This window comes from Aythya ferina, assembly GCF_964211825.1.
Source record: "Aythya ferina genome assembly, chromosome: 3".
NCBI lineage: Eukaryota > Metazoa > Chordata > Aves > Anseriformes > Anatidae > Aythya > Aythya ferina.
Genome location: NC_140298.1, coordinates 31,720,875 through 31,743,807, shown reverse-complemented (window position 1 = coordinate 31,743,807; position 22,933 = coordinate 31,720,875). Strand labels below are relative to the sequence as shown.

The 22,933-nt window shown below is 40.8% G+C and overlaps 2 protein-coding genes and 1 long non-coding RNA gene across 8 annotated transcripts in view; 1 reads left to right on the top strand and 2 right to left on the bottom strand.

The window, feature by feature from the left end:
• The window catches only part of STRN (striatin), a 60,584-nt gene extending 56,665 nt beyond the window's left edge, over positions 1-3,919 (top strand). For 3 of the 6 annotated variants that reach the window (XM_084512682.1, XM_084512680.1, XM_084512678.1), the window contains 3 exons: positions 1,972-2,076; positions 3,333-3,419; positions 3,505-3,919. In XM_084512682.1, the coding sequence (XP_084368808.1) occupies positions 1,972-2,076; positions 3,333-3,419; positions 3,505-3,674 (362 nt within the window). In that variant the 3' untranslated portion in view covers positions 3,675-3,919. Of the gene's footprint in view, positions 1-1,968; positions 2,077-3,332; positions 3,420-3,504 lie in introns of all 6 variants that reach the window. The other 3 variants (XM_084512681.1, XM_084512679.1, XM_084512677.1) reach the window with 1 other exon arrangement.
• Positions 3,920-12,213: 8,294 nt separating this feature from the next.
• Positions 12,214-12,879, bottom strand: LOC311433500. Its single transcript, XR_014690786.1, has 2 exons — positions 12,828-12,879; positions 12,214-12,672 (listed from the first exon to the last, which is right to left on the bottom strand). It is a non-coding gene; the product is annotated as an uncharacterized lncRNA (long non-coding RNA).
• Positions 12,880-17,130: 4,251 nt separating this feature from the next.
• Positions 17,131-22,933, bottom strand: part of VIT (vitrin) — a 52,660-nt gene continuing 46,857 nt past the window's right edge. The window contains exons 15-19 of the mRNA XM_084512683.1: positions 22,103-22,250; positions 21,258-21,361; positions 20,503-20,729; positions 18,174-18,687; positions 17,131-17,567 (exon numbers count right to left, since the gene is read on the bottom strand). Of these exons, the coding sequence (XP_084368809.1) occupies positions 17,389-17,567; positions 18,174-18,687; positions 20,503-20,729; positions 21,258-21,361; positions 22,103-22,250 (1,172 nt within the window). The 3' untranslated portion in view covers positions 17,131-17,388. The remainder of the gene's footprint in view (positions 17,568-18,173; positions 18,688-20,502; positions 20,730-21,257; positions 21,362-22,102; positions 22,251-22,933) is intronic.

Sequence of the window (22,933 nt, the reverse complement as noted above, 5' to 3'; positions counted from 1 at the left end):
AGTCCAAAATTGCGAGGTAGAGGTAATACCAGGCAAATCTAAAGTTGAATTTATTAAAAATTTGGGAGCGTGTGGGGGACTTCCCTTATATTTTTTGTCACAGCTATCACTTTTCTAAGTTTTGTATAGACTTCCAACTCATTTGCAGTTGGTCTTTCTTTGAAGTTTTCACCATAGGAGATGAACAGAACTCCAGTGAAAGAGTATTCAAAGTCCTACATAATGCTTTGGATTATGGCAGTGGCCAATATCACATGCTCTGGAGGAAACTGTAATTAGCCTGCTATCAATAAATTATTTTATCCTGGCATTAGGAATGAGACCATAATGAGCTGAAGCCTGAAGTTTCATATTCAGGCCAAAATAGTAAACTGATAACAACATAAATGTTCAATCCTTCTTTAAATTCTGATAACTTTTTTTCGCCTAAAAGTTTTATGTCAGTGAATTCTATTGTCCAATTATATTTTTATAAGGGAGTAAGCCCTTCTTGTTAGCTCGTTTGCTTGTCTGTTTTAAAAGTAGTTGAACAACTCTGTCGTTTTATAAGAGGGAACAGAATATCCCATCTCCCTTCTTTGCGTTATTACTTTTTTTTTTTTTGTAGTCCAGTATCTTTTGTTTCTGTCTGAAAAAATAGTCCTGAATCACCTATCTCTATTCAGTGAAGTTTTCTTCTTGCCATTTGTTTTCACTTCCTCCTCATTACTGTTATTTAGGAGTATTCCTTTTTAAAAAGGAAGACCATGGTATAACCAGCAGTCTCTGTTTAGTGTTTTCAGTTACATAACAGTACTATAATACTTATGTATATTAAAAAACACAAACAAACTTGTACAAGAATGAATGGAACGATGCAAGAGGAGAATGAATCACCTGAAATGCCCTACCACCTCCATATAGGGAATCTGCTGTTCAGTGAGGGCCTCATTCTGTTTGGCATTTTATAAATTAAGGAAAACTGGCTGTGATGCAGTCTCATGCTTTTAATAACTTCTAGGGGTGTGTTTATTAATAAAAATGTTTTTGCCTCAGTTAACACTTTTGATAATTCTTAAGTGTCCTATGGAAGGTTCAGATCCTATAGTGGACTTTTATTTTGTTTATAAGATTTTGATTAGCTGATCTGACTGTTCTTGGCAGCAGGTTAACTGGATACAGTCAACTCCTCCATGAAAAAAAAAACAAAAATATAACTGTGTTTTGATAATTTGTGGAATGGCTGTGTTTTGCCTAGTAGTCTGTCCCTCTTTAAGACCACTCTTGTAGTAGTCTGTGTGTCACATCAATGCCTAGGTTTCCAGTCAAAAAATGAACCACCAGAATATCTTTCTTTACTTTAATTTCCCAGTTCCTCTGTGTGTGTATAAATATAAAATAATGATGTTTCAAGATTGTTGAATGCTAGGAAAATGATTCTCATTAATAGCCGGGTATGCTTTTCTTCAATTAGAATTTTAATCAGCGTGTATCAAATGATGGTAGATGGGTATTGTTCTGTGGGGATGAGAGCAAGGGATCCTGTTTGCTTTGAAACATACAGCCAATTATGTTAATTTTTCCCGTACTGCCTGTTTGCTATGGAAAAAGTTTAGCTGGACAAGAGGAGGAATGTGGAGGTGGGAAATGCAAAAATAGTATTTTCATTCATTTATTGGTTCCCTGTCTTACTTGATGCACCCATCTAAAACTGTGGCAAAAAGTTAGACTGTACCTGTTTGTATTTACACTCATTTGTAAGGTTAATTTACGTCTCTATGCGTGCATAATTTGGAAAGAGTAAAAGGGTTTTTAGAGTTTTTAAGAGTTTTTAGAGTAAAACAGTTTATGTAAGGTTTTCAGTTGAGTTTCCATCACATTAGGTAGAAAATTGTATTGCAGATAAGATTGATTACTTATTTTTTAGTAGCAATCTTTCAAAGCGCTTGGCAATTTACATGTGTTGATACGTATGATTTTTTTTCTTAGCAGTCAGTTCCTCCTGTCAGATAAATAGAGTCATCAGTCATCCAACTCTTCCAATTAGTATCACAGCTCACGAAGACAGACACATCAAATTCTATGACAACAATACAGGTATGCATATCTTTGGCAGGACTTAGTCATAGTAGTTGTAGGACATAACAAAAATTTCATTATGGTTAATATTATTCAAACAAATGCTGAGGGATACAAAGAATTGAATATTCCCTGAAAAAGAAATCGTCTTTTCATTGTTAGAGCCCTGAAATTACCAGTCTATATAAAAATGTATTGGGTAATTAGCATGAAGAGAAGCTTCTTTTTAGTTTGCGTGTCCTTATGTTCATTGTGTGTACCTGAATTCTTTTGATTTGAGGGCAGGAAGCTTGGTCACTTCCTTAGTTCTTTAAAGATCTCTGCTTGATGGTTTCCTTACAGGGCATCATTCTCAATTTGACATACTGTATTTCTCCAAATCTCTTCTGCAGAAACAGCTGGACACTTACAGTGTGTTTTCTAATTTGTAATGAGAGTTGCACTAAGATGTGTAATTAAAAATGCTGTGATTTTAAAGGAATTTTTGATAGGAATAGTAGTATTAAATTGTTATTCTTACCGTGAATCTTGTGAATTGTTATTCTGACTGTGATAATCTTTAGCCTGTGACTTCTTTGTTTCCAGGTCACACTGCCCTAAAAGTTAAAAGTGAGATTTTTCAATATTTTTGTTGATTATAAGTTAGCTACTCCCCCCATGTGTGTTAAAGAAGAAGAGGTCAAAGCACCCAAGGGAAGCTGAGAAAAAAGCTGAAAATAGATGATTTGTTCAATGATAGAGTTCTGTAATGTACAGTAGAGGAAACGCTGAGCTTTTCATATTATTTCTGATTTTCAGCAGCTTAGAAAATACATTTGACCCATGTTTTCTTATTTTTCATATCAAATCATTGCTATAACCATAATAATAAGCTGTAATAGAACATTAATTCCCTCTGGGTTCATTAAAATTATCCCATATTCTTATTTAGTTTATTTCACTGTTAATCACTATATTCAGCCCCTGTCCTCCTTCCAAGTCAAAATCTTACTGCTGGACTCACTTAAGTCACTTCATGTGCAGATACTTAATGTGCACAGCGATATTGTAGCATCAAGGCGGTTTTGCCCACACAAAACAAAGGGCTAACAAAGTTTGTGGTATTGGTTCTGCATCTTTCCTGAGACTGTAAACATTAAAAGAATGGCAGCTTCATATTTTTTCCTGATTCAGTCATGGGAGAAAATAACGTATTATTAAACAGACTGTGTTTAAGCAGTGAATATGGGCATCAGTGAATTCCAGAAAAATAACCTACATCTTTTCTTTCAAAGGCAAACTGATCCACTCCATGGTAGCTCACTTAGATGCGGTTACAAGTTTAGCTGTTGATCCTAATGGCTTGTACTTGATGTCCGGCAGTAAGTACATGAAATTTCATTTTCCTTTTCTCACAGTGGTGGCAAAAATGAGAATTATAAAGAAAACCATTTCCCCTTTCTTTAGGTCATGACTGTTCGATTCGCTTATGGAATCTTGAAAGCAAGACCTGCATCCAAGAATTCACTGCTCATCGCAAAAAATTTGATGAGTCCATTCATGATGTGGCATTCCACCCATCCAAATGTTATATTGCCAGTGCAGGAGCAGATGCCCTGGCGAAAGTGTTTGTATGACAGAGTGCTTCCATTTCAACTCTAGCTTTGTATATATTTAACCAGCTGCACAAAAGAGAAGAGGTGGGCATGAATCTTCTTATCCTGCCCTATAATTCAGAGAATGTTTGTAAGTGTTTAGTTTTTGCAGGGTGCTGTTTTCTAAATTGAAGTTTGTTCTGGTTTCTGTGAGCTCAGCTGGTGCTGAGAGCTTGGAAACTCTCAGTTTCAAATAGTTCAAAAAAAAAAAAAAAAAGGCGCTTTTATTTCAGAGGGTGTGAATTTTCGTCCAGGCAGGCCTTGGGTGAAACTAGGTCTATGTATTCTCTATTAATAAAATGGAGTACTGGAAAGAAGGGGTTTAATTGCTTCAGGGAGAGGGAAAAGAGGGAAACTTTCTGGGATGCTTCTCATTGAGGAACCGTGATGTGCTTAAAAATCAAATCACCTGGAAAAAGTGTCAGTTCATGTGCTCATTACTGTGTCTTGTGAGAGGCACTTTGTCATCCCTTTGGTATTACTAAGCAGATTGTTCAGAGAGAGGTAGCTGATGCTTAATCTCAGCCACCTGGCTGCTAGCTTAAGATAAATGTGGTTAAAGGAAAGCAAGTTACTAACATAAATTGAAAATACAGTGAAGTTTTATTAAATCTTCTGTGTTATACAGCAAATATTTAGTTTGCAAAAAAAAATTATATAATTTTTTTAAAGACTGCATTAGTGTGTGGCTAGAAGCTGAGCCTTTAGTCCCAATTAACAACAGACTGAAGCAGTCTGTATATACTGTAGTAGCAGATTAACTTATTCAGATTTATAATGCTGTTTATTCTTGGAGATCTGGCACAAGAAATTATCATAAGACTTCCCAAAGATACTATTTTACAGTATAACTATCAAATGTTCATCTCCTTCTGTTCCAGCTTAAAAAAAAAAAAAAAAGGTATCGTTCTGGGCATTGTGGTACCATGACATGTTTAATTACTTTTGAAGATTAAACCTATGCCTGATGCTTTGTGTGAGTCCTGCTAGTGTAATAGTTGCCAACACAAAGTCAGTCTGAAAGATTCTGCCACTTCTAGAGGTATTTCCATACTTCAGCATTTGTGGAACTTCTCAACATGTCCACTTCACTGGGTATATTATGCCATTAATTAGGTTACCTGAAAAATGAGTACTTTTTAAAGTTATTCAACAGATGTGCTTCTCTGTTGATACAAGTGGCAAATAACTTTTAAAACAACATTTTAGTGATTTTATCCATTCTTAAAGGAAAGTGAGTGGATTCTTTTCCGTATCATGAGAGTTTTTACTATTCTTCGGTCTGAAGCTGGCATTTTCCTCAGAAGGAAAGGCAGAATTGATGCTGGAGATTATTTCTGGTACTGATGTGAGTAGGAAAGAACCCAATCCATGCAACTCTTTCAAATACCAGCGTGAGGTTAAGACTGGAAACTGATAAAAATCTTTACCTTTAAACTGACGTTTTTTAAGAAGGAATCATTGAAAGATACCAACATAGGGTTTGACCATGTTGTTCTTAGTGTGATACTTGGAGATGGGACCACATTTGAAGCTGAACTCAGAGTTTAGATTAACCGTATTATTTAGAATAAAAGATTGACCTGTGCTGTTTGAGCCTGCAACACATTACTGCTAAAATATCCTGGAATACCTTTTGTTGCTCAGAATATTCAGATATGTCACTTCATGATATTGATATGCAATATATTTCCATAGATAAGATCAGAACTTTTACCGTGAAACAGATGACTACAATAGTAAATCAGATTATTTAGTTTTTATAAAGTGTGTTGGTTATGATGAAAAGGGGGAAACTTGGCTGCAAAACTGAGCATTCAACTTCGTGAGAGTTCTGTGTACTTGACTCATATTCTTTCAGTGTCATTATTTTATTTTCTTTTTGGAGAGGAAATTACAAAGATTTATTTGAAAAATTCTAAAAGCTATGTATATTATATATGTGTATATATATTGTAAACTTGTATTAAATGTCTAGTAAGGGAAGACTCCATGGGTGCATTTTAATGTTTTAGTATTAAGAGTTCTCATGAGTTTGTGTATACAGAGGATAATGGCGTGAGTATGAAATGAATGTTGTGCTTTTGCTTCCACAATACGATATGTAGTTAGTTGTTTAAATTGCTGTACATAAAACTAATAGGCCAGCATGCTTGTTTTTTAAAACTGTCATTCTGATTACAATTGGAATGTAAGAAATGGCTGTTCAAATGTGAATTGAAAGATGTTTCCTTCTCACTATTGAGCTCTTGCTCAAACTGAAAAGTGTTTTTTTTTTTTAAAGCTGGCAATAGCTAGAGGATGAGGTGCCTTTAAAAAACAAAACAAATGTAGCCTTACAAAGAGGTTGTGGAGTATATATATTTTTGTGCTGGTCTTCATAATTGATGTCAATGTCTTTTTACTGTACTTGGTCATGTACTTGTAGGACTGCGGGGTATTGTGCATGAGCCTGCCAGATCTTCTGAACATCATCATAGGAGTTAGGGATGAAAAAATTATTTAGGTTATCTAGTCCATCTGTTTGCTAAAGCCGGATTGTAGACTTGTGCATTTTAATATTGTCTTGGCCAGTGAGGTTTTGTATATGTTCTAAATGATTAGGCTTCCTTTGGAAGATTATTTCAATGATTGCTTCTCACTGACAGGAGGAATTATGTGATGTTTAGTAGTTCTTTTTGTAACGTCATGCCAGTATTCCAAGCCATGCTTTGTGCCATTTAAAATATTTCTAATCACTTTTGTAATTTGGAACCTGCAGGTAAGCAGTACTTTCTAGCTGTATATTTCCATTTCTTTCTACTTTCTTCAAGCTATTTTTCAGTCTGCTCTTTTTATACAACTCTTCTTTTTTTTTTTTTTTTTTTTTTTTTTCCCAGCTTTTTAGCTCATTTCTCTATGTCTTGGTGCCCACAACACCATTGCGTATGCAATGAGTTGTTGGACTTAGTCTGAAGGTGATCTGGTAAATGTGATTTGTCCATGTCCTCCCCCCAGCCCAAAACACGATGCTTCTGTGTAGGAAGTCCAAACTTCTTGGTCTGGTGTCTCACAAGCCCAAATCTTAGTTCTGACAAAATAAGATTTTTTACATATAGACTAAGCATTGCTGCTTCTCATGTTTCTCTCTCACTTTCAGTGTGTCTTTATGATTCTTTTGCAGCTAGGTACTTCTGTTTCATGATTAACCTGTTTTTGTAAGCTTTGAACTTCTGAGTGTGCTAATTTTTTTTTTCATTTTATCTGCAGCTCTTTCTGGTTCAATATAATTGGTAACTTTCATGAATGTGAAACGTGCATCTAAAGATGTAAATGAGACTGGACCTAATGCTTATTCTTGGAAAAAAAAAAAAAAAAAAAAAAAAAACATTTTTGTGCAACTCTGTATATTGCATTTTACCATTAAGTTTTTTCCTGTATGCAGTATACATGCTACATTTTTTTGAATGGTTAACTCATATAATTTTTTAATGTACTACTGTGCTACTGATTTTGGTTTTACTAACTAATTTAATGGGAGAATTTGCAATCCTTTCATAAATTGAAAATTGTTCCACTAGGTTTTTTTTAAGTACTTTCATTTTTATTTAGAATTTACTTCACTGTGCTGTGTGCTTTCACGTATTTGATTTGGTTACCAAAACTCTTGCACAAAATGATTTGGAATAGCCTGGAAGAAGCTCTAGATATAATTCTACTGTGGAATACATTTCCCTCACTGCTATATAATCCTTGGGCTTGCTTTTTATTGTGCCTCAATGACAGAAGTGTTTTGACACACCAAGTAAAAGTTTTAGCTTACTAGTTACAAGAAAATCACATGATGATTATTTTCAGATCTCATTCATCTTTATTTTGATTTAAAAACAAACAAACAAAACAAAGCTTCTTTACCAAGAAGTGTGGACAACTACATGCTGTATAGCGTGGGTTATTTTTCTAGTCTGTATTCAAATAACATTATTGTAGCAGTCCCATACGTGATGTGTTTGAGTAAAAGTGTGGTGTTCACCATACAGCTTTCTGATTGGGCGGTGCAGCACCATTTTGCAGCTGTGAATTTAAATTAAACAGAAGCTTGTCCTTCTGAATAAATGTAAAACAGATAAAGGACTTAGTTACGCCACCCTTTGCAGTACACCTGTGTGTTAAAACACAAGGATGGAGGTGAGGGAAGGGAACACATCTGAAATCAGTGTCATTTTGGGGAACAGCACTTTCCATAACCTGATGTGTCACATCAGCAGTGTTTCCTTGTCAGAAGTGTTAGTCCATCCCACAGGAAACAAGAAATTAAAAAGCAGGCATAACCATCTGATAAGCAAGTTTTCTGAATGCCTCTCAAGATGTGTGTTTGGAAGCGTTTTCAGACTGTGCTTTGGCAGCGTCTTTCCAGACTGTTCTGGGGAGCCTACTTGACTGTGAAGCATTTAATACAAATTATATCTAGTAAATCTAGTAAAACCTGGTAAAGTAGGCTGGGTTATGGAAGAAAATGCAGTTACTGTGTTTGTGCCTGTACAAGACAGCTCTAGAACAGTCTTCTTTGCAGAAGCATCAGACTGGCAATCTAACGTGAATAATTTCTGCAGCATGAGAGTTCCTGCAAATGAGATCATTCATATTTTACTTTGAAGATCTGTAGGCAGTGGTCATTTGGATCGTGCTGAGCAGTGAGGGAAGCAGGGAGGCTGTTTGCTGAGCTCTGGAAGGTTGAGCAAGTTAAGTGGCCAGAACCAACGTGCCCTCCATGGAACTTGTGTCATCTCAGCAGAATTAGGCTGGGAAGCAGTGCAGATTTAGCCTGATGGTATCAGAGGGAGCAAAGGAAAACCCTTCAAATATAGAGTGGCAAGTTAGCGAGGTTTTCCCATAATGATTCTTCAGATTTATTCATTTGTCCATTGGTTGCAGGTTGTATGAAGGACAAATTCTAGTGTATGTTCAGATTCCAAATTACGCCCTTTTGTGTCAAAGGTGAATATCATTTGAATTTCAAACTATGTCACTTTAGACAAGGTGCCCCCGTTTGCATGCGTTGCTAAATATTGCTTTGTCATCTTGATTTTACTTTCTCACATAAATGAATAGGACCAGCGGTTCCAGGTGATTTGTGACTTACTTAGCCTGCATGTCTTTTCAGCGTTCTTGCAGGTGAGCTGGAATTCTGATCAGCTTCATGGAAACTACTGTGCAAAGATGCTGCTGCTTATAATACAGCATTTAAAAACATTCTGAAAATTGTGGCTGTATGGTGAAAATTGTCTTGGCCTACACAGTGAAAAACAAAGATCAGAGTATAATAGTGAAATGTTCACATATGGTAAATTGGTTTGTATAAAATGTTGTAGTCTGACACAGTCATTGATTTTTTTTTTTTTTTTTTGGACATCTGCTGCTGGTGAGCATCGTAGTGGTGTTGAGATGTTAGTATTGAGTGACAGAGAGGAAACAAAGATTTTTCTGAAAAACCTGTTCTTCCCTCCACGCCCAAATCTGACAAATGTTTCAGGAATCTTCCTTTTTACATAAGGACATGGAGGCGTTGAGAATGTTCTATCTAAATCCGGCAATATCTTTAGTTGAAGATGTTACAATTGGTGAACCATGCTGGCTGCTTCATCAGTTTAGAGAAGAACAGTTACTGAAACTAATGGCCTGTGAACTGCTAGGCAAAACCTCTGCAATGTTTCTGCTGAGCCGCAGTGAAACTGGTAAGAACCAAGTCATAGGCAGTGTTTAATCCATCACGTTAAAGATGGATTGACCAAGAAGAAGTAACCCACATTTTGAAAGGCAGCCTTAGGCCCAACAGAGCGAATGAACAAACGTGGGGAGTGGGGGGGACTCAAATGACCTGTGTGTAAATAGCCTTTGCTCAGACAAGTGCTCTTGTTCAGCTGGTGGGGCTCATCCCAGGAGGGAAGCTCCTGGTAAATGGGACCTTTAAAATGATGCCTCCGCCTGTGCTTACATATACACATGTATGTGTGTATATGTATGTGTGTGTGTATATGTGTGTATTTGTATACATCTATATACACACCAGTTGTGCAGGTTATCAGTGTGATTTTTAATCTTCCCACTTAAATCTTTCTTTAGGCTATATTTTCCTTGGAATCTTAAAATCCCATATGCAGTAGACTCTCATTGAAAGGTATATTTCGTAAAGGACTATTGTTTTTCTTTCAGACTGTTTTTTGAAAGGTACTGGGGTTTGGGCTTCGGTCCTCCTCCTCCCACCACCAAAAGGCTGTTCTGTACCTCCTTATTCCCAGTTCATCTAAGTCTGCTGAGTTCTCTCTTATCCTACCTGCTGACCTAATTTTGCTGCTGTGTTGTCAATTGTGAAAAATTAGGAAGTACCGTACCATTCAGGGTTTCTGAGAATCTCAATTCCACTACAGAAGGTGTAATTCCAGTTCCATAGTACAGTTCGTGGGTCTGAACAGGGTCATTGTCAAGAGAGATTTGTTGCTGGATGAGAAAGTATAGATGAACTAAAGTGGCATTCAGTAACACGTGCCCTTCAGCCCATCCTGACCAAGTTGTGGTGTTGTGTGCTCCACTAACTTCGTGCAGTCTTTGCTGCCAAGCCACTCTGTGATCCTGGGAGGTCACCCCCTTGGTCAAACCATGCCTGCACGTGTGCTTTTGAAGCTGCTCAAAGCCTTGTGTGGACAATTCCCTCCGCTTGAATTGCAGCGCCCCCCCAGATTGTTCCTTGCTATTTCACAGAAAGCCTTGGTCCCCACACCAGTGTTAGGCTGTAAAGCTGAGAAGATTTACGCAGCTGGATTTGTCCTGCTCTGCAAGGAAAGGGATAACTTGTCTCCAAGCCAAATATTTTCATTGCTTTGCATTACTTACAAAAGCAGCCAAAAACATTGTATAAGGGAAAAGCAATGGACTTCAAGCTAATATTTTTCCATTGAGAATTTATTTTTTTATTTTTCCTATCATTGAAATAGTGCTTTTTGAATGTAGATTGTTTTCAGATGTATGGCTCCTAGAATGGTCTCCGTGCAGTCAGGCATCTACAAACATGCATAGGTTTTGAAAACTGTCTCATATGTGAGCACTTTTTCTGGAAATGCGAAATGAGCATGTTTGCTAATAATTTCTTGTACCTTTATAGCCCAAACAGACTGAAAAGCAGTCTTGTGCTATATTTTCCTTGAATTGTGCACCTGAAACTTACAGAAATCTGTGATAAGAAAAATATTGTTGCTGTAAGATTTTCTATTAATATTTGTCAGCACATACCTGCATTGTATTTCGTATAAATATCTTCAGTTGTTTTCTTTTAAAAGAAACTGTCAGGTTAAAAAATTAAAAAAAAAAAAAAAAGGCAGATTTTTTATGGGATTTTCACAAGTAAAATTGAAGTAATTTTCAGCATGATCAGTTTGGATTGTTGTTGTTTATATTCAGCTACTCTCCCTGCAAAACAAAAGAATAACCTGTTGAAGTTAGTTACCTGACAGTTCCTTCAGAGAAGGTGCCAGGGGTAGGAACCACTTAAATGTTAGTAATTCCGTTTGCTCCTCTTCTGTTTTAGGCCACTTCCATGACAGTTGATAGGAAAAGACTACTGTGACTTATATATGAACTCTTGCTTAAACAGCTAAAAGAAGTTAAGATTCCCCTTCAGAATTATGCTGAGGTTATGATTTTGCACGCCAGTTTTGAATGACTACTTTGAAACAATGTTGGGCTTCAAGTGTCTTGCAAAGTGGTGAATCCAAATGAGAAATGCCTACTTGTTGAGTAATAGTCTGCTTGTCAGTTTGTGTATGGCACGGTACAAAGCTGTCAAACTACAATACCACCAAACTACCTTGTTTAAATGCTACTGTTGTACAAAAGTGAATGTGTTGGTTGTTTTTTTTTTTAAGTGAGAAATACTGTTTTCTAATTTGTGAAGGAAATAGTTTTCTTGGGAGTAAGGATTCAAAAAACTCACGTGTTTCAAAGATTTCAGAAAGGCTTCTTGTGGGAAACAAAAAAAAAAAGTGAAAAAGTGATCATTCTCCAAAGATCAAAGATTTGATAAGCCTTTATAAGAAAAAGTATAAATATTTGCTATACGTGAAAATGCTTCTTCAAACACTTAGTATTAAACTTTTACTAAAATTCAATATTTTAAAATCCTGGATAAATATCTGAAATGACAAGGTAGAAAATTCAGAGGGAGATTATTTTGAAATACACCACTATATTTTTGAGCTTCTTGATTGCAGCCCTGAATTTTCTCTTTTTCACTGCAATTCATACTTTGTGAAACTTCTTGGATAGGTTCTATTTAAAGCTACATTCACTTGCCTGAATAATCCAGATAACTATTTTGTCATTAAAATTATATAGATCTGCATATGTTAGTGTGCCATTTAAAATGAGACCACGTTGAGGTAACCATGCAGGTATTTATATTGATATGACAGTAGTGAAGTGGGATAGCTGTATACTGTACCCGCGTTCTGTGCTGAGCAAAATCACATGGACTTCCAGAAACAAGCAATGGTTTTTAAGAGCAGCTTTATTTAATGTTACAGCAGCAAGTAAGTGTCATTTGTACCATATAATTATGTAAATTGGGTGCTAATAAATACTATTTTTCAACATTTTGTATTGTGTTCATAATTTTTTGTTTTTCTCATAAAGTTTGTGCTCTTGGAGCATGTACCGGGAGGTGGAAGTGCACACGGTCTAGTGCCTTGGGTGTGGAGGGGCTCGAGGTGACTTCATGTGAACCTTTTGAACTGCACCGAGGGTTACCATTTAAGGGGCTGTCTCAATTTCTCCGTTCTCTATATGTCTTGTTTTTGTACTGTTCTGTTGCCTCGTCACTGTTGGCACCCTGCATAAGGCACGTGGTCCCTGCTGTCTGCCTCGGCTGAAGACGCGTGCAGGGTGGGAACGGTGCCGTTGCTCAGGAACTATCAGCCTCCCCTGATCACGGTGAAACGTGGTGCGCTTCCTGGGTAGAACATTTGTTTAAAATAAAAATAAGCGCATGGTTCTGCCCTTGGGGAGAGGATGAGGGAGAGCAAACCACACATCACAGATGGTAGCCGCGTTGCTACGGGAAAACGCTCAGAACAACGCTGCTGAGGGGGTGGTATGGGAACCTACACAGAACCGAGCAGAACAACTTGTCAGCAAGTCCGTCCTGTTGGGGTTTTTAAGCTTGTAGGTGGGACAAATGAAGTTCTCGTCTCTTCTCTCTCCCCGGTAGGTAAAATAAGCCTTCTGCTTTAGTCCTATTCCTCTTCCCTCCTCAGAGGAAAATAAGGATTGTTGTATGAAATGATGGTACAAATGCATTCAGCCTGTGTTTTGCCTCCAGAGAAGGTCAGTAGAAGATTCGTGAGGTAAGGAGAAAACAATGTAGGAGTTACCCTCCCACACAGGAGGCCTAAAGACTACCTTGAGGGATTTGAGACACTCATTGGTTATACAGATAACACTGTGATGTTTTTAATGTAGAGGCAACTTAACAAATGTAGGTTGCTTGCTGTTGTCCAAGACTTCCTCAAATTGAGATGGCGGTGGAAAAGAAAATGGAATTGGCTTAATTGCTTTCCATAATGGTGGGCAGGGAAAAATAGCTAGAAGAAGGACAGAGATGGTGACTTCGTTCAACCACAACATAAATTAAGGTATGTATAGCACAGAAAACTTTCTTACTGTTTGGTTTCTAGGTCTCATTTCTCATATGTACTGCTTGCTTTGACTTGCCACCTCAGCATGGGTAAGACCTGTGGAGCTGATGGGTAGGGTAGTAGATCCATTAAGGAAGTTTAGGTTGGGTTGGGCCTCTCTGGATGTTTAACCCCAGAGTTTTTTCCTGGTTCCTGGCACTGTTACTTTATGTGCTGGAGAGTGGTGGTAGGAGGAGCAAGCTGAGAAGCTGCCACAGGGAAGGCCTCTGCGTACTGAAGCAGCTGAGGAGCCAGAGGGTGCACGTGGCAGGCAATGTCTCTTGTGTGCAGTGACAGCAGTGGGTTCAAGTATCCTACATCCAGACTAGCCTCGGTAACACACTGCTGAGAAACAGGGTTGTTACCTCTGTCTGTTGAGATAACTGAACTCAGGTTGTTGACCTGAGTTGTGGGGAGTTGCTGCTGGAGTTTGAGGGAAAGGTGCTTGCCCCCACATTGAGCTCCCCCACGGTGGTGTCCATTTCTTGGTGCATGCTTTGCACTGTGACTGCTGAGCAGTGATAAGCTACCAGCCCAACTCCTGAGTGCCAAGATGCCTGTGTCCTAGAGAGAGGGTGATCAGACCCCTCTTTTGGCTGTACGTCCAGTGAGTAGTTGCTCTGGCTGCCTGCCTGCCTCTAGGCCCAACCCGTTGGTGCCCTACTCTTCTGGATGCCCCAACCAGGCTGCAGCTTCCACCCCAGAAGTCAGTACAGTTTCAAATAAGAGTTCCTCTGACCAGTAATTTGGTGGTCCTGCCTCTGCTAGCTCACTTCTAGGCATTTCATTTTTTTTCTTCAGCTGAGTATGTAAACAAACAAACAAACAAAAAACCACTGAAATACAAAACACTTGTGTTTTTTTCCAGTCTTAGTAGGTTTGCTAAAATCTTGTGAAAGCCTCGGCTGTGTTTCAGAAACTAACATGACATGGACCGTATTTGAAACTTATTTTTTGAATTACATACGAGGCAACGTACTTCGAATGCCTTTGGGACATTTTTATTGCAAAATATATAGCAACTTGTATTGAGAAGCTCAAAACAGCTTGTATATATTACAAAAAGAGCTCTGCTGCTTTCTCCAAATATACCCCATTCAAACATTTATGAAGCTGTATTATCATTTTTTAATATTATTTCGAGACTTCAGTAGGTGTGATGAGTATTTTCATTGCTATGAAAGGTGAAGGGTTAAAAGAGAAGTGCGTTCTGTGCCGATCCACGCTTGTGTTGAACGAAGGTCATATTTTGGCAGCTTCTGAGGATTACACTTGAGTTTACAGTGTTTATGGGTAGAGCATCGCAGGTTAGATGAGAGATGAAAAATTAATTTGAAGGTCATCTCAAGAACTTAATAAAACTGCTTGTTGGCATCTGAGCACCATGGGTGTTCTGTGAACTTAAGACAAACCATTTCAACAACAACAAACCCTGCTGTGCCCTTAATAAATGCTTGTGGTGGAAGATAGCTCTTCAGCTTTTCTGTGGGGAGTGTTTGAAAACTCAGTGTTGTTGCTTTAAGCTTTTGGTAGAAGTCTGTCCTAAAGAACACCTGTGGCTCCAGCTGTTCCTAATGCCTTGGCCATCTGTGCTGTGCTTTTGGGGGAGCACAGGCACAGCCTTTGGGAGCACCCGTGGAGGAGTGCCAGTCTCCTGTGCTGTGAGGGTATGGCCAGTATGGAAATTGATGTGCAGTGGTAAGCTGTTGCATTAAAAATTTGGCTGCAATCTTAAGAGTAGTTAGAAGTTAAGGCCTAGGCCTTCTCAGCTAGCCACAAATTAATGCAAATGGATTTTCAGATTATGAATCTGTCATCTGAATTAAAGTCCCCAGTAAATCTGTTGTATGTGTTTGGGTTCATCCAGCCCATGTAATATTCCTTGTTGACAGAGAATGAACAGCAGAACAGTGGTGAGGGAAGTGGGTCTGAAGATGGGGCTATCAGGGCTGCTCCTCTATGTAACTCTCTGTCCTTAATGGTTAGTTTTATCAAGCCAAGAGGCTATTGCTGGGGAAGTGCTGCAGCACAGGTTAGTGTTAAAAACTGTGTGCAAATATCTTTTATGACTTTGCTTTTGTTTTTTTGGAAGCTAGCAATGACCTGTGTCTTCTCTGAAGATAGCATTTTCATATTGATAAAGTTCATTTAAAGCTAGAAGTGAATGTTTTTTCTTAAAGAGGGAGATATGAACCATCCCTGTGTAAAACCACTGCTTCATCCAGTGTTGCTTTTGGTAGTAATGGTTGGAGCACCTCATGAGAGGACCCTAGCCTGGCTTACATGTATGTTATTGTGCTAGGGAGATCACGTAGAAGTGGCTGTCTCTGTTAATTTGAATTATGGTTACTTCACTTGTAATTTTTAAGCTACTTCAGTTATATTTCTAAACAAAGATTTGAAAGATCGTGTACATTTTATTGACAGAAAGAAGCCTCCTTTGGCAACTTCAGTTATTATTTTTTTATGTGAATAATAACATCCTGGGTCATGGTTATTTATTAAAACTGTAAAGGTTATTAAAAATCAGGTTTGTGAGTAAGATGTGAAATTTGAGCTTTAATTTCTTCCAATTTCCTGTTATTTCCACAAGCCTGATGTGGTGTTGCTTTGACTGCCATAAGGTGCACGAACATGCACATTTTTACTGGCACTGAAACATCATTCCTTTCCTTCTGTAACTTCTGCTTAAGGAATGTATTTTCTTAAATGGCACTGGATGGAAACAACCAGCAACTGCTGCTTCCTAATTGTAGTGCAATCCTTTAGACCCTCTTAATGTGTCATTACTCCCATTGCTGACCAGCTGACCTCTTCACGTAAGAAACAGTTGTGAATTCTGAATAACTCAGGGCTGTAGAAAGTATATTTTGAAATCAACCCATAAAACAGAAGTCCACCCCAACTTCAGAAAAGGATGCCTTTAAAATTTAGAAATACTGCTTTTCCCGGTGTATAATACAGGACTTTAAGATACTTTCCTTTTAAATCTTTGCAATGGCTCTCAAATAATTATCTACACACTAAAGACTGCTGTAAGATGTTCCAATTGTGCCGTAGTTTAATGATAGAGCAGTGGGGGTCTCAAACACCTTTCAGACAGTGTGCAGCCTAAACCCACAATTTTATCAAAGGAGCCTCTTCTGCCTCTGCAGCTCTCCTGCTATGCAGCAGGCCTTGAGCTACATGATGAAGTGGAGCCAGTGAGCTAAGGGAATAAGATTGTTATTTCTTTTATCTAACCACACTTTAATGCTGTGCTGTGGGAGATTAGATTCCAGCTCCTGCATGTTGGCTGCTGTGTGGATCTGGAGCTTTACTGGGGCCGCTAAATGGTTGCAGATCCCATAGCTTGACTCTGGCCTCTCGCTGGTTTTCCAGTCTCTGGGTTTGGATAAATCTCAATACTTGAATTTGCACTAGCTGAAGGTTAACTTTCCAGTTTGTGTCTGGGATTTCAATCCTGACCTGTGTGACAGGTGACAGGCGGTGTCACGTAGAGGTGCTTCAGCTACTGTAGCTGAGCAGCGTTGCTGCTCCCTGCAGGGACCTGGTCCCCCAGGAAGCAGGTGGCACGTCTTAAAGGGTGAGGGTGCTAAGACCAGATCATCAGGGTTTGTGAGTTGTTCAACAACACTGTGGTATCAGTGATGTGCTTTGAAACCCTGGAACACAAGCCTGTGTGTGCCCAGAGGTGGGAGTCAGATGAGCTGGGGATCTATACCAGAAGCAGCTTTTCCAACACCTCCATTTAATTCCTCCTCTTTTACTATCCATCCAAATCTGAGGTTCTGAAGCCTGCAGGGGGAAAAAAAGAAATCAACAGCCTACACAGAGCATTATCATACATAGGGATGCAATCAACTTTGTTAACCGGAAAGTGCCAGAGAAAACCAGTGTTGGTATTTCTTGAGCTCAGGGCTGGCATTACTCCGGCAGCATTTTGTGTGCTTTCATCATGATGCCCAAGGATCCTGCCTTGTTCCACTCCATCAGTTCCGTGGCTGTGAATTAAATTCTGTGCAAATGTTTTGGATGAGTGGATTAACAAATTGGTAGAGGTTGTCAAATTCATCCACAAAGAAGGAATGCTCCTTATCTGGATCTGTTGCAATGGCTTCCAGTTCATCTTGAGCAGCCCAAGCAACTCCAATGGAGTAAGCTATAACTCCTGGAAAGAAACCCAGAGATAAGAATGAGCATAATAGTTTTCATTGCATTAAATTAAATTTGTTAACACAAATACTGCAGACATAGTTACCAGGCCACTAAGAATGGGCAGTGAATTGTGGTACCCTCTCTGTCTAAAAGTGGCATTGTCAAATTGGAAGAAAGGCCTGGTTTGTGCATTGGAACAATGCCTGTTGCCAATAGCAAAAAGGCTTAGACAATAGTAAAGCTCTAAATGGTGGGGATCTGAACAATAGCTTCTTGCTCCAACGTCTTGCTATTGCACTGTGAGATGTATGAATATCCTGACTGGAAAGCCAAAGGAGGCTTCATGTGTTACTAAGACAGTAGAATTCTGTGGAGATCTCCTAAGCTTAGCTGCATCTTGCTATACCTGTATGTTTGTTTTTTTTTTGTGTGTGTGTGTGAAGTTCCTCATTCAGATAGAGAACAGATGGTGGTCTAGAGCTTGATGAGATCCCAGGATGAGGTGCTGTGCTTCCTTCCTAAGGGTTCCTCCAGTGTCTGTGCATGATAGCAAACTGTGTTTCTCTGACCTGGGTAAATGTGGAAGTGTGCAGGAAGAGTAGATAACAGAAAAGCTTACCATTTTGGTGAGCTGTCATGGCTGGCACTCGGACATCATCATAAGACCTGCCATCTGTAATGAGAATCATGATCTTCCTTTTGTTGGGTTTGGATTTGGTGAACAGTTGCTCGGAGGTGTAGCTGATGGCTGCCCCTGTGCTGGTCCCACCACTCCAGTAACTGATCCTTTTGATAGCACTCAGCACGTCCTGCTTAGTGCTGTATTTGTCGAAGCTGAACTCAAGTCGCTGCTCATATGTGTACTGGACAGCTCCGATGCGGGTATCGGTGTCCGAAATCTCAAATTCCTTGCTGATGTTGGCTACGAACTGGAGGACAGTGCGGAAATTGCCAGTGCCAACACTGCTGGAGCCATCGATTACGAAGCCAATGTCAGCTGAATTGAGACACGTCTTGCTGCACACCAGCCGGTCGGTGTCACAGACCCGCTTCACCAGGGGCTGGACGATCTTGTGTAGGCCAAACCAACTGGGCACGCTGATGGAATAGAAACCGTTTGTTCTGCACACTGCCTGCAAAACACCACAAGTATGAATGCAGTGGAAATTTGGTCTGCCTCCTTCAGCTGGGATTTTAGCTAAACTGTAAATTTAGGCTCCTGGAAAGAGCGATGCTAGAGTCTGAAGGGGCCTCTCCTCCAGTCACCATCTGCTTCCCTGGGAAATGACGTCAATGTAACATCACAGATGCTTCTCTAAGGAGCCAGGTTTTTCAGCCCTTTTTTAAAAAAAGCTGTGGGATGGAGCTGATATTATAGCCATGAAAGAAGGATAATAACCAAGTTTGCCACCTGTCAAGCTTTTTTAGATAAGTTATATTGTTTGCAGAGAAAGCATCCAAATCACAGAGCCACTGTTAGCATGGCTCAGCCAGACGTGGTTGCCAGACGGCAAAGTCAGCTCCTACCCTCCCAGGGTTAGGCCAACCAGGAGAGTTGTGCCTGCTGACAGACCCTGCTGCCTTGATCTGAAACCTGGGACTGAAGTTGGTTTCTCCCTGGCTTGCACCCATGTTAAAAAAAAAAAAAAAGAAAAAAAAAAAAAAGAACAAGCAATGCAAAAAGCACATAAAGATAGAAAAGAAAATACATATATATTTATCTTTGTAACTGAATATTTGTAGGGAGCAGATTTGAGGGAAGCTTTTGGAGGATTAGTGGGAATCAGGTGAGTGCAGGAAGTAGGGGCAGCACAGAGCAGGGAGTGGGGGAAATTGAGTTTGTGGGGGTTTGGTGGGCAATTTTAGTGTTGAGATGCAGCTTTGTCAGGTCACCATTCCCTCTTTACCTTCCTATTTTAAGTCACCTCTACTACTTGTGCTTTCTGGCAGGTTCACAGAGACTTGCTATTGCTTTGCTCTTTTGAAAAGTAAATGCAAATAAGGCTATAGTCTAATTAAATGCTGACCGGAGACAGCGGAGCCCTCTGGAACAGCCCTGAAACTCATGGAAAATTATTTCATGGCAGAGTAACATGGTTCAGACAGGAGTCTGTTTTCTGAAAATAACAGATAACTGCCCGGCTTCCTGAGCTCAGGCAGGTCTGGCACTTGGTAGATGCCTCCTGCCATAACCTTGTGCCAGCTTGTCCTGAGGCACTACTGAGCAGGCAACCATTAGTGCCAAAAGCAAGTAGTGCAAGGCTTGTGTTCTCTGTTTGTTTGTTTGCTATTGTTTTGTTTTTCTGCACATGACAGGGATTTGCTCCTTTTCCAAGAGTTCATAGCAGCAGAAATAAATAACCAAGGAAAAATAACCCACATCAGCTCAACCATGGAAACAAAATGCTTCAGCTCTCCAGTGTGGCTAACAACTGAGATGTGCCTGTGAGTAGAGTGTCCCAGCCCTGGTATGTGTGGGACCTACTTGTCAGTGCAGCAAGGGTGCTGGGTTGTTCAGGGCTTCCCAGCCTTTGCCAGGTGGGAGAGGCACATCAGGAGGTCACAGAAATCTCAGGCTGTGCTTGTGCTTTGTCACGCTGCTGAACATTCAGACCTTTTGCCTCAGAATGACTGCAGGTTTGTGCCAATGGGTAGTCAGCAAAGAGCTGTTTGCTCCGTGATGTGCCTCGGGTCAGAGATTTGCTGTCAGACAGTTTGCTGTCTCTCTTAGCAAGTTTCAGAAAGATCCCCTTTCTGGTTTCAGCACTGCTGCCTCTTTGTATGTGAGACATCAAGACAGTGTGAGCAGGACCAGAAGTAACCCTGAGAGTTAAGAAAGAAAGCAAAATGTCCTTTGAGAGGGACTGCTTAAGCCCCCTGAATTAAATCACTAGAAAAAAGGTTGAGTTCACACCAAGCTTCCAGCCAGAGCCCAGCCCGGTAAGTACCTTGTCTACAAAGTTAGGCTCGATAACATTCTGCTTCTCGTTTTCAGCAGCTGCTTCAATAGTGACAAAGAAAATGTTGATCCCTGATTCCCTGGCCAGCCTGGAGGCCTCCTCCACTCTGTCAGTTGGCCACCCATCCACCATCACCACGACCACGTTGGGCGCTCCACCTCTGTTTCCGTTAGCATCCAAAAAGAAGTTTTTGGTAACAAATGAAAGTGCCTTTCCTGGAAAAAGAAAGAGATTGAGGATGAGTTACAGGGCCGGCAGTGCTCTGTCTGGTGATGCCTGACAGTCCCTCCGGGGCTATGAGCAACCTACTCCTGGAATGGTGGACGAAGTGCAGGCCCAAGTGTTAGAGCCACGCTGAGAGCTGGGGAATGCGGTTTCTGTGGCTGTGTGAGCAGGCAGGGAGGTCACCACTGCTGGTGCCAGCACCTCCTGAACCCTCTTGGCAGCTGTGTGGAGCCCTATTTGCCCCCGCCTGGTGTCCCACAGCAGTTGGAGGTGGCCACCAATGCATCAGTGGGATATGTCCATGAGAAGAAAGGTAGCTCCTGGCCACTTGTGATGGACTTGCAGCAGCCTGGACCAAGGAAGGCACATTACAGGCGGAGTGTGTGCTCCAGCCAGCCCTGCCCCAGCACCAGGCCCTGCTGCCCATGGCCTCCACACCCGGAGAGGAGGCGCAGCCTCGGTCCAGGCCCCCCGGAGCCCTCCCCGAGCTGAGGCCGTGCATGCATCCCATCACCTACCAACGTTGGAAAGTCCACCTTTCTGGGGGATTTTCTCAATGGCGTTTCTTAGGTCCTTGGGGTTGGCATAAGTTTTTAGGCTAAATTCTGTGGAAGGGTCATCACTAGCAGAAAAAAAGAAAAAATAAGAAGCAGTCGTCAGCTTTTTTGCCTTACATACAGAAGTATGGGCGTTTTAGGAGCTGTCTGCACTACCTGGCTCCTGGTAGTGCAGGTGTGAGGCCTTCAGCATACGCTAGCCCCACAGATGTTGCTGTTGGGGCGCACACCCCTACCCACCAGTGATGGGAGTAGCTCTTCCCAGGACATGCCAGAAGAGGGGGAAGGCAGCAGATGGGGACAAACTGCTCTCTTGAAGCAAGGAGCCCACCAAATTTTGTTAAGGCAGGGTGATGCTATTATCTGGCATGATTGTGCCCTATTCCCTTTGGGTTCCCCCCAAGACAGGGCTGGTCAGCATGCACAGCCACAGTAGAGGCCCCAAGATGGGAGCACTGGCACTGACAACAAAATGCCTCCATGCCATGAATATGAGTGAGAATATAAACGATCAAGGAGGCTGCACTGGTGAGGTTTTAGATAGTGTTTCAGCAACAAGCATCTCCAAATGTTATGATTCTTGTTTCTGGCAATAACAAAACAGAGCTAGGTCTGTAGCCTCTTGTGCATAAATGCGTGCTTGTTTGTGCTCATCTCAGCATCTGTTGAAAAGGCCACAGTGGGTATAATTTTGGATCACATTCAACCATAAGTAGCAGTAGAGGTGAAAAGCTGGATGACCCTGCTGCTCTGCTCTGCCCTGGCATGTCTGTGTGCAGGTGAGCTGGTGCAGAAGCGGCCCTTACCCATACTGGACGATGCCCATCAGGGGCCCAGCGCTGCCAATGCCAAGGGCTTGAGCCACGTTACTGAGGAACTGCTTCTGGAGCTGGAAGCGGCGTTTACCGATGCTCCAGCTCCCATCCATCAAGAAGGACAAGTCAACCTTGCAACCTGAGGGGAGAGTCACAAGCATGTAAAGTATTTTTGGTCCTTTTCGTAGCTGTACTTCCCACAAAGTACAGCTGTACTTCTGCCTCCGTGCATGCAGCAGCACTTTTGGGTGTTGCCTCACTCAGCTAAAAGTCCTTCTGGAAAACCTAGGCCTGCACCCAAAGGCCTTCTGTTAATGACACAGATGAGCCTCATCTTTGTGTCTCTGCAAGTGCTGCCTGCAGTGCCTACCAGCCCACCCTTCTCTGCATGTTAGTGGTGACTCACTTGGCAGCTGGACCATGACCCAGAGCGGGATCAAACATTTGGCTTAACTGGAGCGCTAACGTTTTCTCCTGCCGTCTGCATCTCTTGATTTCTCTCCGATGGTGCCTCCTACCAATCAGACTCTCCAAAATAGTGTTTTAATCATTAGATAGCCTGAAGGCAACAAAGTGCCGATTGTTCCTACCGGCTTATGCAACTGCCTCCCATCTCATTACTTTCAATTTTTTTCTCCCATAGCCGTCTGTTTTTCTAATTCTAATAATGCTGAATTATAGGAGCGTGACGGAGAACTGTTTTCTTTCACAGCAGATAGCGAGGCAAGGCTGGGAACTCACAACAAATAATACCTCAATTAACGTCCAAATTTTCTTGAATTTCCTGGCCTTAAAAGGGAAATACATCATGCAATGTATACG